The sequence below is a fragment of the Miniopterus schreibersii genome (assembly GCF_964146895.1).
Source record: "Miniopterus schreibersii genome assembly, chromosome: 10".
In the NCBI taxonomy this organism is placed as follows: domain Eukaryota; kingdom Metazoa; phylum Chordata; class Mammalia; order Chiroptera; family Miniopteridae; genus Miniopterus; species Miniopterus schreibersii.
In genome coordinates this window covers 17,977,292-17,993,160 of record NC_138110.1, presented here as the reverse complement: position 1 = coordinate 17,993,160, position 15,869 = coordinate 17,977,292, and the positions used below count along the sequence as shown (strand labels likewise).

Genomic DNA, 15,869 nt, shown 5'->3' with positions numbered 1-15,869 from the left:
AGAGGCATTCTATTGCTCTGTGGAATTTATAACCATGACCCAGTAGTCCAGTTATGCATTCACAGGAGGAAAAGAAAAATTATTTCTGTGTTCTCTATGTATTTACATTTTCATTGGTTTTTGACTTTTTTAGTTTCCTTTCCAAATATGTATTGATCACCTTTCTCCATACTTGAGTGGGCCCAACACATCCAACCGGAGAAAGTTTTATTTCTGATTGGAAGACTAGAATAAATATCTATAGAGTGTCAAAAACCTAAATATAATGTGGGCTTATTTCTAACCCCAGTAAGATAGCCTACAGCCTATTTTTTCAGGACTAGCTTCCAGTCATTTTATAGATATGAAATATTCAGAAACTTCATGCTGCAGAATACGTTGAATATTGAAGAGTTTATGAAACATTGCATAGAAACATGTTTTTCTCATAAATAATTTCCCATATGTGGGCTCGAAGAGCGCTTCTTCTTGGCCTAGCATGAAAGATTAGTCAGAATTTTTTCATTGACATTTAGTTCCACTGCAGATAAAGAAGAATAAAACCTCAGTTAACTAGTATCTTTGGGGAATGGGCTATTTTCAGGAAATTGCATTTCTGGACAGCTCAGAGCAAAATAGAAATCATTTTATAATACATAAATGTTTATCAGTTGCCAAATCTATGTTATGTATAAACTAAGGACTGGGGAGAATGCCATTTCGCACATGTCTTTCCCTTAAATCCCACCCTGTCTCTGTACAGTAGGCCAATCCATTTATAGGGGCTGAACCCAGAGCACAGGAGAATTAACATCTCCAAGGTCACAGTTACTAAAGGGCAGGGACAGGATGTGTGTCTTGTCCTGCATGATTGTAATATTTATTCTCTTTTGTGATTCTCCAGCAATCAGGGAAGTGTACCAGGAAGGACAGAGTAAGTGAAAGCCCAGAGATGAGAGAGAAAGTACAAGATGTTTTCAGTCCTAGGTAAAGCGGCCGTGCCAGAGGGGATGGCTTCTAGAGCAGTTAGGAGATGAGTGGGAGCAGCAGGGTTTCGGGAGGCCCGGTGGAAACCAGGCTGAGGTGGAGGGTGACGGCGGGGAGAGCAGGCGGCTGGGTGAAGAACTGGGCATGAAGGTGAAACCCCGGGTGACTCTGTTGTCTTTGGGAACATGGCTGTAAAGATTCAGAAAGAGGGAGGTGAGCTGAGAAGTTACCCCCGAGGAATAGGAGAGGGCGAGACAAAGGGACAGCAGGGGTGAAGAACGCAAGAGGGAGGTGACTGCTGAAGAGCAGGTTAGGGAATCCTCCTCAGAGGCTTAGGAAGGGCTTTGGCATACAGTAGACAGAATTAGAAAGAAAATAAGAAATCTGAAAAATTTAAAGTCAGTCTACATTTTATGGGTGAATAAAGACCAAGCACTAGAGATAGGAGGAAAATAATAGTATGATTTTTCAGAAACCAAGGAGAGTAAATAAAGAAAAAGGCAGTTTTAAATATAATAGTTCCTTGATTCAAAGTTGCCATAATTTTTTCTTCTAATGTTTGATTGTGAAAATACTGTACAGTGAGCTCCCATATACCCACCACCTAGATTCTGTAATTATCATTTTTTATATTTTCTTTGCCACATATTTATTCCTCCATCCACCTACCTTAATGTTTAATGCATGTCAAATAAAATTGTGGACATCAGTTCACTTTACCTCTAAACACTTCAGCAAGTATATGAAGATGCCACACCGTTGCCTTTAAAGTCTACCATTGATTTAGTTGTATAATTTTCAAAGAAAAAATAATAATGGTACAAAATCACTTGTAAGCAGCACCTTGATTTTGGTGATATTGCTGTCAATCTTAGAACGGAGAAAAAGTAATTACTAGACAATCCCATAGAGAGGTTAACAGCGCAGATACTCAGGCTGAAAAGTTATGAGAGTATTTATGACCTTTATATCTGACATTTATATATATTGGCGAGGGCAAAAGCCGGGTGGCTGAGAGAGTCGTGGTGGATAAATCAATGGATATGCAAGTGGAGATCACAGGAAAGAAGTTGGCCAGTGGTAACAATGGTACTGCTCTGAGTTGTTTTCCTCAGTGGCGTAGATTTTCTTTGGAGTGGAAGTGGTGATGGTGTTTAACTCTTAAAAAGTTGAAAATATTTTAAAAATATATGACCATACCTCATTGACTAAGTTTCTTTGAGCTTTTAAAATGTTCTTATGCCTTGAAAATCCTTTCGTGCTGTGCTTTGGTCAGACTGAGAGATGGGGTTAAATTGGTAATGTACTAACCTCAGAACGCAATCTGGAAGTTACATTTCTGGTTGTAGTCATTATATCTATATGAGTGTGTGTGTGCAATTTTATGACTTCTATTAAAGATGAAACCAGATAAAAAATAAATTATTTCAGGATATTAAGAAATCTGGTTCTGAGTAATAAAGGCTTTACTATAGTAATCAAATTGTCTTTATAAAGAAAAGTATTTCCAATGTTTACAAAAATAAATTGATTTTTAAACAGTGGAAATTATTATTTTTGTACAGCATATGAAATATTTACCAGAAATGTAATCTATTGCATGCTAATGTGGCTGAATTTGGGCTATGATGAGGTTCTCCCTAGACTACATAATTTAAAAAGTTATGGAAAACTGATGTCTGGATATATGCACTGTTTCTTCATTTCCCTGATGTTTCCATGAAATAATATGGAAAATTTATGCAGTGGCATATGTCTTTTTGAGAGAGTGGTTTCTCTGGTTTGATCAATAGGCTGTTACCAAAAATAAGGTAATAAAGGAGGGATTTTAAGCCTATTTTTCATAAAGAGGAGGACTGACAATTTTCCTCCCAGAAACACAAAACATCTGAATTGCAGTCACTATAAATAAAGTGCTCAAACCTGTTGCTTCTTGTTGCAAATAGGTTAGAAGACGTTAGAAATACAGTGGTCCCTCGGTTATTGAATGTAATCCGTTCCGGAAGACAGTTCAGGTTCTGAAACCTTTCAAAACCCAGGGATCCACAGCCGACTCCGCGGGGCACGGTCCACTTCCAAGGCGTGTTCGAAAACCGAAGCATTTCCCTCTGGGTTTACAGCGGTCATAAACCCAAATGTTCATCAACGGAGGCATTCGAAAACCAAGGCACCACTGTAAAATTAAAGAATAGGGTTCGCCAGAGGATATAAATGTCTCTTTTATAACAAACTATCTCAAAATGATCTTGAATATTAATGAAATTAAAGAGGCCCCTTGATTTTGACATTATATGCAGAACAACACAGGAAGTCAAAGTAGGCCTCTTAAGGTGAGTAATGGAAATACTGTGGAATCATATTTTTACCTTTAATTATAGGAGCCTGCCAATAAGCAAAACAGATGTTGAGTTTTGAGTTTGTAGTTTTGTTTTTGGTTTGTTAATATGTGGTGTAGGAACCTCAGAGAAGCATCAAAAGAAAGGTAGAAATACAGAACTGTCCTGATGAATTCATTTCTCATGATCGTTGCTGGTTTCCTGAAACTTTTCTTATTCCACGAGATTTCTAAATCAAGCATCAGCAGGAACAGGTAGAATTGTGAGTGCAAAGTTTCTGCAGGCTCATCTGCTTGTTGTGGCCTTTGTCTGCCTCAGTCTTGTTTCTAGGAACAAATTCACAAATTATTAGGCACTGGCGGAGCCCTGAGGACAGAGAGATACATTAAATAGTGGTTTTTGTCCTAGAGGGCTTCGTATACATCCTTTGCTTAGTCACTCTTTCCCAACATAAACTTCATAGATGACTATTTATCAATTCTAGCTCCTTTTAAAGCTTTCAGGCTCTTCTTACCCATTATAAAATGCAAAATAAACAGCTCTCATGTATTTTTAGGATTTTTATGGATTCAAAGCCATCTGGGACAATATTTAACTCATGCTTCCAACACAGGCGGTCACGCCTCCCCTCCAGTATTTTGGTAACTTTGCTATTTTCTTCAGTTACCATTGGGTAGCTTCTTATGTGAGCAGTGAATTAAGGACTTGGATTCCAAGCCACAAATAGGTAGAAATAAGGAAGGTCATGTCTTTATAATTGGGGCTACTAGATCTTATTACTACTTCAGAGAGGGAGTTAAATTACTTATTAGATTATTATTTAATTGTTCAAACCAGGAAGCCAGATGTCTTGCAGCCTAGAGAAAAAAAGAGATGGAAAAAATACCAGCATCACATTCAAGAGGTGTCCCAAGAAGCAAGAGCATTTTCCTTACCCAGGTGCAAGTGTAACAAAAAACTCATTTGTAGAAAAGCATTCCTTATATGGGCCCTATCTATCATTTATTTTTAAAATTGTAAACACTCAGGAAGGGAAAGGTGATAAGGTACTAACAGTTCATCACAGGTTATGTTAATGGATCATTTTCTATCATGGGTGTGGGGGAGATGATATCTCATACGGGGTGTATGCATAAAGAAGGGACAAGGGGGCAGTGTGGGAGGGAAAGCATCTCAAAAGGAAGAACAGGTACAAAAATAGGAAGCTATTTGAAGACCCTTTGCAGTGTTCAAACAAAGGCAAACTGAAACTATGTACTGTATTTATTCTTCTTTCCAAGGATGTCAGAAGTTTTCACTTCCGTGATGCAATGACATTTGTATTTGATCAGCTCGCCCCTTGGAAACAAGTCTAGGTGGGGAAGACAGAGAAGTGAGCAGGGATGTGTCGATTTCTTCTTTCTTCTACCCCTCGCCCCCCACAGTCCCACACCGTCACTATTCTTTCCTTCCCTTTCCAGCACTAAATGTCTTGTCCACTTCATGTTGCCTTACCATCAGTGCCTATGTAGTTTTATCTTTGTTTTTGTTTAAGAAAGACCATCTATTTTGACAATAATAGTAGTCAAACCCCACTTACCAGCTGAGTGGCTTTGAGCAAGTTGTTTATCTTCTTTGAACTGTGACTTTTCCAACTCCAAGACGTGAGCAATATGTTTTAAAAGGCCTGTTTTAAAGAACATACAGGACAATTAGGCAAAGGTGTTTCATTATAGTTTATGTGCCTGCAGGAGAGGGAAGGTGCTGGGAAGGTGCCTATGTGTTATCCTTTCTCTCTCTGGGTTCCAGTTCATAGAAATAATGGGAAAAAAGGAGCTGGTAAGCAAATGGGAATCAGGGACCCCAGAGAATTATGGCCCTCTGGAAGAACTGGTAGGAGTATCTGGGGGCCTCTTCCTCCCTCCCTGAAGACAGGGCTGTGGGCTCACCAGCTGAGCTAGAACAGACTCTGGGGACCCACTTGCTCTGATGGAATCAGGCCTTGCCTTGTTTGCTTAAGAAATGCAGCCTTCAGAAAGCTCAAGGCCAGAGAGTTGGGGGTCTTTTATGTCACAGGGCAGGCAGGTTTAAGAACTTGCATAGTGACCATTTGCACATTAATTCTACCTTCCTACCTTCACAGAGAGGTGGCACAGTGAAAGTCACCTTGTCACTCATAGTAGTCCCTCCTTACACCTCACATGGGAAGAGTAGGAAGGAATAAGAGATGGGCAGAAGCACCTCGTTAACACATCCCTCATTGTTTCCTTTATCTTTGAGGTGAAAAATCAGTTTCTATTCCCCGAAATGGCATTTAAATACACTCACCCCCTCACAATATAATACACATAGTAAATTAAATGCTTTAAGATTGATGCCAAAACTTATGTTTGAAATTCACTTAGGAGGAATGCCTGAGGCTACTGTATCTAGGGAAATACAGCTACTTTCCTTTTGTTCAATACTTCTGCACATGAAAAGGTAGAAAGTATTAGAAAGTTTTCCCTATACATACGTCTTACTTCTTTCAGAACCTCAAAAGCTCCTTACTTGGGAGAAGTCTACACAACTACGTGACACTTCCATTTGCCCACAGACAGCCTGAGCACAGAGTAGTGACTTAATCATAAAAACATGTTAGAATAATAATATAGTTTCTATAGAAACTAGACCGAGAGAGACTGTTTCATTTGTCAGTCATCGCAGAACGGGTCAGAGTGGCGAGGAGAACCCAGCCCTCCTCCAAGCTGCCCATGTTCCCTTTATTCTTAAGGGTGAAGGAATGGAAAATGAGATAGAAATAGGAAAAAGGAGGCAAGGCTGGGAAAATTCATACTGAAATCAAAACCATGCTGCACATTGGCCTCGGGTTTGCCCCAGGTGAGTGTGTCCCCCACCCCCTTCCCACTGCAGGTTACCCCGACAGTTCTCACCAAGAATCCTTTTACTAGGTTGAGTCCTCTGCAGAGAGATGCTAGCAGGAGTCTGCACCTGGCAGTCATATATTATGTACCTAATGAACAAATGACATGTTTAATAACTGTACCGTGAAAACAAAGCTTAAAACAGTAAATTCCTGCTGAGGCTGCTCATCTACACCAGATGCACACTGCTGGCCATCTCAGAACTCCAGCGTCATTTGTATTTTCCCCCCTTAGGGGGTCCTGCTGAGGAAAATAACATTAAAACCAAAATGATGCTCACTTAATTAGTTGTGTATCAGTGTCGACCCATTTATTTAGCCTATCAACATCATGTGTCAACTAAGGGTCACCTGACACACTTCTTCAGTATGCACCCTAGGTAGGGGGAAATCTATAGCTTTCAGATTGGGCATTTGAATCATGGATCATTTAAACTCACAATAATTTAATACTGCTTATTTCTAGTTGAACTGTTGTTAGTTTGGAAAAAAAAAGCTAAACAACTGTAGTGAATCTGGTTTTTCATTAATACTTCTAAGAAGAAATTATAGAACATTTTTTTCTAGAAAACACCAGTTTTAAAATCCAATTATTGTAATTTATGAGTTAAGGATTCACTTGCTGGAGATTTCTTTGGATTCATTTTTACCAGTGGATTAACTAATGCTTCCTTAATCTCTAGGAGAGCAAATAAATCCAAGTGTAAAGTTCATTATAGGTAGAACAGCTATATTCTCCTTCTGTATATAATTTTGATAGCTTAATTAAAAAATTATTTAACCTTTATTAAGAAATCAAGACCCAAAGAAATTAGATTATTGGGCCAAAGTCACAAAAATAATACTGGGTCTCCTAAGTCCCAGGCTAGGACTCTGCCTTGATATTTGGATAGTTACTTGAGCACTCGTTCTGTCCTCAGAATTCATTGTTTAGGTCACGCACATCTTTCTGCCATGAAAAAGTAAAATAGGAAATCACAAACCTTTTGTCATGAAGATCAGCTTAGTCTTCAGCATTGGGAACCCCTCCTCTCTCATTTGTTTACCTTCTTCTCTGAATGTGATGTGGGTTTTCTTGCTCTTTTGAAAGTCAATCTTTATATTTGAGAGTGATCACAGAGAATCTTGATGGCTTTGCTCAGATTATATGAAATTAGCAGTTGGGGGCCATGGAAAGGATTTTCAATTTTTGGTGTTTTTTTTCCTTTTGCCTAGATATATTGCTCTGAAGTTCATAGTAGTTTCGTTTAACTTATGCATGTTCAGACCAATTATCAATGTGTCATTCTCCAAAGCTAAGAAGTCAATATGAAGCTTCCTCTGTAGCCTACTCCCTAGATCTAAAAAACAGAAAAAGCTGTCAGAAATTCTCACTTAACTCTGAAGAACAGGAGTTTAAGTGTGAAACCCCATTGGGTATGGCAAAGGCTCGGATGCCTTAAAAGAGCCCATCATGGAGAAGCACACAAAGAAGGGGGGCAGGGCTCCAAGAACAAAGTGGCTTTTAAACTCACTTCTGAGGGCAACAGAGGAAGTGGAACAAAGCTCCAGGTGCAACTGATGTTTCAGGAGGCGGAGTGGACTCAGGATAACTGGTCTCCCGCTAGCAGCAGGTAAGGGCCGCAGGGTTATTCCCAATGTCGTCTTCAGATTGGACTGAGCTCCCAGCAGCTAGAAAAAAGTAGCAATCAGAAAAAAAGAAAATTACTTACTTATCCAAATGCCAGCTGATTATGCCACTTTCTCACCTGAACGTAGTTCATGCCATGAGACTGGTTATTTTGTATAAGGATGTTTGCTTGGCTTCAATGGTGTAGAAAATGGATTCAGAATTTAGCCTTTTGGGAAGGCCTCAGGCATGAGGTGGAGGGTTAAAGGCATGTCTCTCAGACCCGCGGAAGGATGGGAGCCAGTAGCACATGGTGAGCTGGTAAGGACACAGGCTTCGCCAGTGTCCAAGCTTAAAGCTTCTGACGTTTAGAGTAGAAAATGCAAAGTTCACAGTATAGGTCAGAGGTAGTGCACACCCAAGAGCTGAATCAAGGTGTCAGCTTCGCAGCACAGGATGTTTTCATGAGAATCTTTGTTTTAAAATATGTTTCCTTCTACTAAAGGGCAATGTTGAGACCTAAGCTATCTTATTGGCTGTAGATAATCTCTCCTGGGAAATTTCCCTTGTAGTCTTTTCTTTAACTGCCCATTCTGGAACAGGAAAGAAAAATATTTCAGGCTATATAGTGCACTAGACAAACCTTGCTAATAATGAACTCTAAATTCTTCTCCTGTACTAGAATTTTATTGAAATTAATTCTACCTTGATCTCTTGATCCCCGGGGACCTCTGTGTTCTCTTCAACAAAATAAAGAAAAGGTCATTAGATGAACTCCAAGAGCCCACGAGGTTCCAGCATTCTAAATTTCTTTGAATGTGTGAATGTTACTTGAGCAAAGGCAGTCACTTGAGGTTTAAACACATTGTGCGGTCTTTGAGCCAAGACAATGTCTTCAATTCCTTTTGCAAAATGCACTGTGCCTTGTACATTGTTCAACACTCAGCAGGTTCTAAATGTATAATTGTTGCCTGGACACTGGAGACAATCAATTATTATAATGATCGTCTCTTTAATGGGTTTGAATTATAGTACTCTTTAGGCATAACCTGCATCTTATTGTAATAATACAAGTGTTTCAGACACTGTGGATCTATCCAAGTGTTTAGGATCCTGGGCAGAAAATATATCATCAGAATATATTTTTATAATGAGAACTGTAATTTCTCTACATGCAAAACTACCAAAAAATGTAGTCAAATAGTAGGAAATTATGTAGAACAGTCTGATGAATTCTAAAAATCTTTTTTCTTATGTTTCCTAGTATAAAACAGGCATAGGCCTGTTTATGTAGTGAATTTCCTACATAATCAGCTCATACCACTTTTCGTTGAGTCGCTCTGTAGATATCTATATTAAATGAACTTATTTACAATTTGTGTTAGACACACATTGCATGTGTTTAAGGGTAAATTATAAATTATAAATTTTTCAGAAATGACTTTTTAATTTTTTAAATAAACTAAGTAGATTTCATTATCCAGGAAACCTAAGCCCAATATGTAGCAAAAAATATAAAAATAAAAGATATGTACAGGAAGTATTGATAAAATGCAACTGCTCTGTTAAACACAGGGAAGGAAGAGATGGCTCATGGAGGGTGCTAGGAGGAACAGCTTTCCGTGGCAATAAAACCAAACTCATGTTTAAGCAGGACATTGTGAACATTCTGGAAGGGAATATAGAAATAAATCACAAAATGCAACTCAAAATGGGAGTTCAGTAGATACATTCTCAAGCTTCACTGGTACGCTATGAAAATTCCTCTTTAAATTCTGTGCTTATACTTAACTAATCATCTACAATATTAATGTGAATTACACATCAGAGCATCTGGAGCGCCCTTTTATAGCATCGCCTCTGCCAGGGGTTTTAGTGCCTGCCTTTGGATTCGGGTTTACAACTAAGTTGGCTCCAGGAGCAGTGCGTTTATAGTCAGAGGCTAAAGCAAAAAGGACAGAGGTGGGCTTAATACACGAATGGTGTGTTGACATCCAATAAAGACCCGCCAGCCTGAAGGTTTGCCTATTGTTCAACCAGAGAAAATTGGTAGTGAGAACTGAGCATATATGACAAATCCAAAATGACTTACGACATAGCAGTCAGTATTAAATTTACATGGCTATTTTGTTTTAGCCCAACAACCTCATCACATTAAATCAATAATGTTTATTCCAATTGTACTGATTATATAGGACTTGGAGGGTGTACAGATCACCCTCTAGTGATAAATCATTCCAACTACAGAATTTTGATCCTTGAAGTTGAAGAAAAGAGTGAAAAGTTATAAATATGAAGGAATTACATGCTAGGCCACGGTATGAGAAAAGTGCTTTTGTTAGCATTTATCATTTATTTTGCCAAGCACATAGAAAATTGCCAGCCTGCTAGATTGTTTGCATCATTTCTTTCCCAATAAGCAAATACCCCCATGTCTCTAACTGAAGAATCATTTTTGAGCTTTAATAACTAGAATTATGTTTTCCAAAGTTCAGTCAAAACAACTCCCAACTTTCCCCCTTCAAATATACAGTGTGCCGTTGGGATCATTAGAACTCAGGTATCACTGCTGATGATGGAAATGAGACAAACTTCTTTTTATGATTTAATTCATTACCTTCTATACTTAGGTCTTGGTTGCCATGCTAAGAATGACAGAAGTCCTCAGGTACATGAGGTAGAGTAGCCTTTATAAAATTTTCATTTTAGGCTATAGGGACAGAGTTATATTCTTGCTATAGGCTAAGCAGGATTTATAAGACAAATTTCAGACTCAAACGGAAAAGGTAGCTATTATTTATAGCAGACAGAAATGTCATCTAGGAGAGACACAGCACTTCCTCAAATGACTTGCATGAACACTGGAATGTATTTTACTGAAACTATACTGATCAGGACAGAATATTTTCCGTTTTTCCAAAAGATAATTAGAAATGAGATTCTATCGGGTTAGCCATGGAGTATTTTTTTTACTATACCATCTAATACTCATTTGTAGGCCAGAGCAAGAATTTCCTTAAACTGCACAAATATTCCATGGTAGCGTTAAACAATTTAGGCTTATATAGGTGGTTTAGCACGGGGCTTTCTGGCCCAACGCTGAGACTGGCACCAAACGAGCTCGCCTGACACTTTATAGGGGATGATGCACAGCCCAGAGCTCCCAGGCACCTTTCATAGCGCGATTTGAAATTCACTTGAAATTACATATGACTGGGGGAGCTTCATCTGGAGACGCCTAATCAGAATCTGTCTTCCCCTTAGTAGAAGTAAAATGAGCCTGTTCATTGTGTCAGAATTCATCTCTAAACTAGAGAAGGCACAATAACCTAAAATCAATGCCAACCCGCTGGATTTGGCTTACACGCTTGAGAGATTGATCCCCAGGCTGTTTTGTCCATTCCTTTCATCACTGTGTTTTCTATTTCAGGGCCCGCTCTTCCTAAGACTCATGTGAAAACAGCCTCTCTTGGGCTGGCTGGAAAGGCAAGGTCTCCTTTGCTTCCTGTATCTGTGCCAACGGCCCCTGAAGTGTCTGAGGAAAGCCACAAACCAACGGAGGATCCAGCCAATGTAAGGGCCCCCTGAAATTCCTGCTGTGGCCCGTGAAGCTGTGCGGTGGAGCCTAACCTGGCCAGCAGTCTCCATTAGCACGCCCATTGTTGCTCTTGTTGTTTGTTCTATCTTCCTGCCCTTAAATATGAAGGGTGCAAACTCCAGGGGAAAATTATATGAGGGATTTAGTTAAATTTAAAGGCAGTCCTAGAAATACAAGCAGATAGCTACAGAATGTGTAACTTTACATACATAGCTATATAATCTATATGTATATATTTTTATATATAATACATACAGCAGGTCCTCAAATAACGTCGTTTTGTTCATTATTTTTATTATAATGTTGATGAGATAACATAGGAATTAAACTCTTGTTTATATCAATTAGCCTATAGTAAAATTGGTTTCTTCATATGTCATTTCACTTAAAGTTGCAGAACCCATCAATGACGTTAAGTGAGGACCTGCTGTATATGTATTTCCTTTCCATGGGATGAAGTACCTTGGCACACCTAGAAATAAAACTAAATAATTCTTCTTTAAAACAAAATAAAAATAGTAACAAAAAGCTATACTCCGGGGACTTTTCTAAATAGAAATATGAAATTGAGAAGAAGAAATTACAAAATAAAAAATGAAGGGAGGAATTTAAGAAGGAACTGACATATTTCAAAAATAAAAGGGGAAAGTTTGTTTAATGAGATAAAAAGTGTACTCAGGGAAGAAGCTAAAAAGGGATCAAATAAGAAAATCAATGAAGACAAAAGAATTTAAATTTTGAGAGAACAAACATTCCCCCCCCCCAAAAAATGTACTGTAAAAGAGATTTTCAAAGATGTTGCCTAAAGGCAGCAATTTAGAAAACTCTAGAGTGTTTCTGAATCTAATTCAAGAGAAATCATTTAAAAGAAGGGTAATTAACTAACACATGAGATACCTTGAAAAATAAGGGGACTGGAAGGGGAAAAATAGAAAAAAAAGCAGATTAGAGTCAGCTCATCTGAACAATTTTTTCTCGATTTTAAAAGTATTACAAAAAATAAAACATTTTAACTACATGTATACCAAAGAATCTAGGTACGTGTATATGTGTGAATGTTTGACAGAGGCATGTCATACAATTAACATACTTTTGTATGCTTAAAAAGGATTCAAATTTATAAGAATCTAACATACTACTTTGTCAAAATATAGCTGTTCACTGCAATATTTGTTTCATCCCAGGGTTGTTAGCCATATTTCAAATCAGTTCAAACCTCCGAGTTTATATCTCTTATCTCATAATAAATGTCAGTTGGCCCATATTTACACCTGTGGTTGACTCTGAGGCATGACAGCCAGAGGTATAATATGAAGAGCAAAGAGATTATACTTTAAAGGAAATACAGAAATGGAAAAAATAATCTATATCAGCACAGTTCTATAGAAGTATAATGTAACCCATGTGTGTAATTTTAAATTTTCTAGGAGCCACACTAAAAGATGTAAAAATAAATACATGAGATTAATTTTAATGTCTTTTATCTAACCCAATATTTCTAAAATATTATCATTTTAACACACAATTACTATAAAAATTGTCACTAAGGTAATTTACATTTTTTGTACTAAGTGTTCAGAATATGGTATGTATAGCACATCTCAATTCAGACTACCCCCATTTCAAAAACCCAACAGTGGCTAGTGGTTTTTGTATTGGGCACTAAGATCTAGATAATTCAAGAAAAGCAAGCTGGACAAGACAGCATGTGGGAAAGAAGTTAGCAACTAATCACCTCAACCTCCCTCGTTATATGTAGACCCATTTTTTGAGCCAAATTGGCTACTTTTCAATCCCCATTAAGCTTTGAAGGTTACACAGTAAATGCCCAGCGCCTTGAATAGCAGGCCCTGGAGGCGTTTCCTTCAGTGAGCCGAGTGGCTTTGCCTACTGCCCGCCAGAGGTGCCCGGGGACCCGCACTCGCCGCGCGTCCTGGCCTGTGCAGAGCTAGAAGTCAGGACTGGGGCCTCAATTTGGCTCAGTAACTTAATCAAAGGAATGAGCTCACCAAGATTAATCAAGTGTGGCAGCTCCGTATTAGTCAAAACAAAGGGCAGGTAGAGAAAGGAAAAAAGAAGCGAACGCATATTGAGCAGTTACTACTCGCCGGCACTGACTTGTCGAATCCTCCCAGCTACCCAGTGAGCCAAGTTTGCTGTTCCCACGACAAGTAAGGAGAAAGACCCAGAAAGCCAAGTGTGTAAAAGAGCTGGGATTCAAATCAACACCGCAGCCTTGTCTCCCCCTCTGGCCGGCCGTGAGACTTACCGAGACGCTTGAGCGAGAGATTCTACCCCTTGGCAGACCTACTGAATCAATCCCCAGGCTAGGGGCTAGGGGTCTGTGATGGCTGGTAGTCCAGTATCACTAAGTTCGTGGTTCTAGTGATGCACAGTGAGTGAGAGAGAGGGGAGAGTATGTTCACCAAGACTCCTGCAGTCCAGCCTCTTTTTATCAACCAATAAAAGTTTGCCGTGAGGTTACCTTTACAGCTATGCATAGAGCTAACTCTGATTTGGGGTGAGAATTTTGTTCCCACACATAAACTGATGTCACAGTCCTCAGACCTTTCATTGGTCAAGGCAGAACCCATCAAGTTCCCAATAAAAGTGTGCCTAGGCTGTGTTTCGAAGAAAAGAAACCTGGTGATGCAAATTCTGTTCAGAGCCCCATGTGCTGCCTCTGGAGAGGAAGGAAGCTAATGTATTGAATATGTACCATGTGCTGGACACTGTGATAGGCACTGAACATGCCACAGGATGTTGAGAATAGCCTACGAGATAGATGCCATCATCATCATTTTATAGCAGACAACTGTACATCTATAAATAGCAGACAACTATAGCAGACAACTGTACATCAGAGAGGTTCACCAACTTGTCCAAGACCACACAGCTGGTGATCGTTAGAACTTGATTTGAAACTAGGCATTTTCTTAATCTAAAGCTTTTTCCTCACTGCAGGGACGAAGTTGCACAGTGAAACACTATGCAATCATTCATCACCTTTCACTACCAGTATCTCCAATCAATGATTATATTTTGAGCACAGCCCCTGGCTATGGGCCACTGTGCCATGCTTGAGAATACAGAGTGAACCAGCTAGACATGGCCCCTGTCTTCACACCAGGAATGCAGGGCTGTTCACCTGTACTAACTCTTTACTCTCATTCTTTCTGTAGGTATACGAACAGGATGATTTGAGTGAACAAATGGCAAGCTTGGAAGGGCTAATGAAGCAACTTAATGCCATCACAGGCTCGGCCTTTTAGCATGTATTGCCGAACAGATGAGGTGAATTTTCCAGGAACCTTGCAGCATACCAGTTACCCATAAACAGCACACCTTTGTCCAAGAACTCTAGCCAGTGTACAGGCCAACCGTCAGGACCACTCAGTTCCCGAAGAACCTGAAGCAGTTCAGAAGGAACAGCCATCCCTTCTGTCATAAGCATCAGGAATTCAAAAATGACAGCAATGGAGTCCCTAAACAAACGCAAGGATACATCCTCACTGCACTGTCAGAGCTGAAGCTGCTAGAATAGTCCTGGGTCTTTCCCACGGCAGTGATCTCACTGTCATAACTAATGCTTGTTTCCCTTCATCCAGGCCTGTCATTTTCTTATGCATAGGTCTAGTCTTACAAAATGCAAGTGCATTATTTAAGCCTGTACCATGCCATGGCAAGTCAGTGCGAGCTCACTCTTTTTGTTTTCAACGTATAAGTACAAAGCACCCCTGGGAATTCTCTCTACATAGCACTGAAGGATTGGATGTTTTCCTGACAGCACAAAAAGTAAATAAGTAAACAAGCAAAAGGCAGCAAATGCTGGTGTTTTGTAACTCAGTCATTCACCTTGCCCAAGGGGGGTTATTAGCAAGTGGCTGTAAAACTCACCCATTTTAGCAAGTATTTGTAAATCCACCCTTGGTTAGCACTTGTGTCTGGAGAACAGGGACCCGGAGGCATCCTGCCAGCAGCAGCCCGTTTCCTGAAAGGGATACAATATGCAGTCTTCTCAGACACGTGGTAATTAGTGCTTAAGCTCGTAATAGGACACTTCAATTTGGGTGGCTTTTGTGCCATACCACACTGTGATGACATTTCAAAGCTTCACCAAGGCCATCTTCCTCAGGAGTCTGCTGGAAGAGTTCCCCCCATCTCCCCCCCCCCCCCCCGAGTTCCCCTGGCAGCCAGCCTGGGCGAGGTGGCCTGCTCCACACCCCACACGGCCTCCTGCCCCCCGCCCTGGAACCCTCTGCAGAAGCAGCACCCTCCTTGAGAACAGGCCCCGAGGACAGAAGGAAAGCGGGAGACAGTTTCAGACATTTCTTGAGTGATGTCACTCCCACCGACAGGGTCCTCGCTGGCTTGGAGTGGGCAGGATGGGTAAGTGGCAGCCAACAGGCCCTGTTGTCAAGGGCACCTCTTACCCCCTTCCCCGCCCCCAGCTCCCCA

General features: G+C 39.9%; 1 protein-coding gene across 1 annotated transcript in view; it reads left to right on the top strand.

Moving 5' to 3' along the window:
- DCC (DCC netrin 1 receptor) overlaps window positions 1-15,538 on the top strand; it is a 957,719-nt gene extending 942,181 nt beyond the window's left edge. The window contains exons 28-29 of the mRNA XM_081150263.1: window positions 11,244-11,386; window positions 14,594-15,538. Coding sequence (XP_081006389.1) covers window positions 11,244-11,386; window positions 14,594-14,683 — 233 coding nt within the window. The 3' untranslated portion in view covers window positions 14,684-15,538. The remainder of the gene's footprint in view (window positions 1-11,243; window positions 11,387-14,593) is intronic.
- The last annotated feature ends 331 nt before the right edge of the window (window positions 15,539-15,869 follow it).